This window comes from Helianthus annuus, chromosome 11, assembly GCF_002127325.2.
Source record: "Helianthus annuus cultivar XRQ/B chromosome 11, HanXRQr2.0-SUNRISE, whole genome shotgun sequence".
NCBI lineage: Eukaryota > Viridiplantae > Streptophyta > Magnoliopsida > Asterales > Asteraceae > Helianthus > Helianthus annuus.
This window is the reverse complement of record NC_035443.2, coordinates 128500478-128502676: the sequence shown is the minus strand read 5'-3', so window position 1 is coordinate 128502676 and position 2199 is coordinate 128500478. Positions and strand designations below refer to the sequence as shown.

The 2199-nt window shown below is 43.2% G+C and overlaps 1 protein-coding gene across 1 annotated transcript; it reads left to right on the top strand.

Annotated features, from left to right (window-relative positions):
• Window positions 1–1530: 1530 nt before the first annotated feature.
• Window positions 1531–1920, top strand: LOC110888433. Its single transcript, XM_022135958.1, has one exon. It carries the CDS (start codon window positions 1531–1533, stop codon window positions 1918–1920), a length of 390 nt encoding a protein of 129 aa, XP_021991650.1.
• Window positions 1921–2199: the final 279 nt, after the last annotated feature.

Here is a 2199-nt window from a genome sequence, read left to right as displayed (position 1 = left end):
CGCTTTATTAGGGATTTTTCAAAAATCACCCGCCCCATGAATCGTTTGCTAGAGAAAGATGTTCCATTCGTCTTTGACGAGGAGTGTCTTAAAGCCTTCAACTTTTTGAAGGAACAGTTGGTTAGTGCACCTATTCTTATCTCGCCCGACTGGAGCTTGCCCTTTGAGCTCATGTGCGATGCGAGTGACTATGTCGTTGGAGCGGTATTAGGACAAAGAAAGGATACGCACTTCCATCCCATCTACTACGCGAGCAAGACGCTCAAGGATGCTCAAGAAAACTACACTACCACGGAGAAAGAGCTTTTAGCCGTAGTCTTCGCTTTTGATAAATTCCGCTCGTACCTCGTGTTATCCAAAACCATAGTATTCACCGATCACTCCGCATTGCGCTTTCTTTTTCAAAAGAAAGACACCAATCCCTGACTCATTCGGTGGATTCTTTAGCTTAGCGAGTTCGATATTGAGATTAGGGACAAGAGAGGGGCCGAGAATGTGGCGGCCGATCATCTATCGCGTCTAGGGGATCCCAAGAGGGAAGAGATTCGTGAGGAGGAGATTGGAGACACGTTCCCTCACGAGTCTATAGAGTTTGTTGAGGCCGAGAAAGAAGGATTGCCATGGTTTTGCGACTTAGAGAATTATCTTTCGAGTGGTAATGTTGTGAGAGGGATGTCCACACAACAAAGGAAGCGATTCATTAGTGAGTCAAGAAAGTATGTTTGGGACGATCCTTTTCTCTTTAGGATAGGAGGAGATAGAATACTTAGACGTTGTGTGTCAAGAGAAGAGGGGTGGAACATTATTAAACATGTGCATGAGGGCCTCACGGGAGGACATCATGGTGCACACACCACCGCCCAAAAGGTATTCGATTGTGGTTTCTACTTGCCTACCGTACTTAGAGATGCCGTTGAGTTCGTGAAGATGTGTGATGCATGTCAACGAACCGGCAATATTTCCGCCAAAGATGAGATGCCTCAAAACCCCATACAAGTAGTAGAGGTTTTTGACATTTGGGGCATCGATTTCATGGGTCCCTTCCCAAACTCCAAAGGAAACCGTTACATACTCGTGGCGATTGACTACGTGTCTAAATGGGTTGAGGCTCAAGCTCTTCCCACAAATGAAGCCCGAGTAGTTTTGAAATTCCTTAAGAAGCTTTTCTCCCGATTCGGTACACCTAAAGCCTTAATTAGTGACCGTGGCACTCACTTTTGCAATGCATTGATGGAAAAATTGCTTGCACGCTACGGTGTCACTCATCGTTTGTCTACCACATATCATCCACAAACAAGTGGACAAGTGGAGAATGCGAATCACGGTATTAAACGAATCTTAGAGAAAACAGTGGGTAAGAATAGGAAAGATTGGTTCGACAAGCTAGACGATGCATTGTGGGCATTTAGAACCGCCTACAAGACACCCTTAGGAACTACACCTTTCATGATCGTCTACGGAAAAGCTTGTCACCTTCCCGTAGAGTTAGAGCATAGAGCGCTTTAGACATTGAAATCCGTTAATTTAGACATGACCGAAGCCGCTAGGAAGCGATTCTTTCAAATTCATGAGCTTGAGGAGCTTAGGGATACGGCGTATGCTCGATCGTTGGAAATCAAAGAGAAAACGAAGTTGTTACATCATAGAAGGTTGAGAAAAGTGAAGGAGTTTAGCAAAGGCGACAAAGTTCTTCTTTACAACTCAAGGTTGAAGCTTTTTGCGGATAAGTTGAAATCAAAGTGGTCGGGACCTTATATGGTTCACTACGTGTTTCCGCATGGAGCGGTGGAGATCATGGATGAGACGGATGGCCGTAGTTGGACGGTGAACGGCCACCGTTTGAAACACTACATTGGAGGAGCGATAAACAAGGACGAGAGGGAGGAAACTCCTCTCGAAATCCCACCTAAAGCGAATTAGTGTTTTGGGTGAAAACCCAAGTGTATATTTTGTACCGTTTGTATCTTCGTTTATTTTTTGTAATTTTTAGTAGCTAACAGTCATTTTTGTCAATTTTTCGGTTCTTTGTTTGTGTCTTGAGGCGTTTGCAGGAGTGCATCACCGAGGATTTGTAGGAATTCGCGAGAGAAATTAAGGTTCCAGGTGAGTTTTTATACTTAGAAAAAATTTTGGTTGATTTTTGATGAAAAAATAATAATAATAATAATAATAATAATAATAATAATATGGTGAAAAACT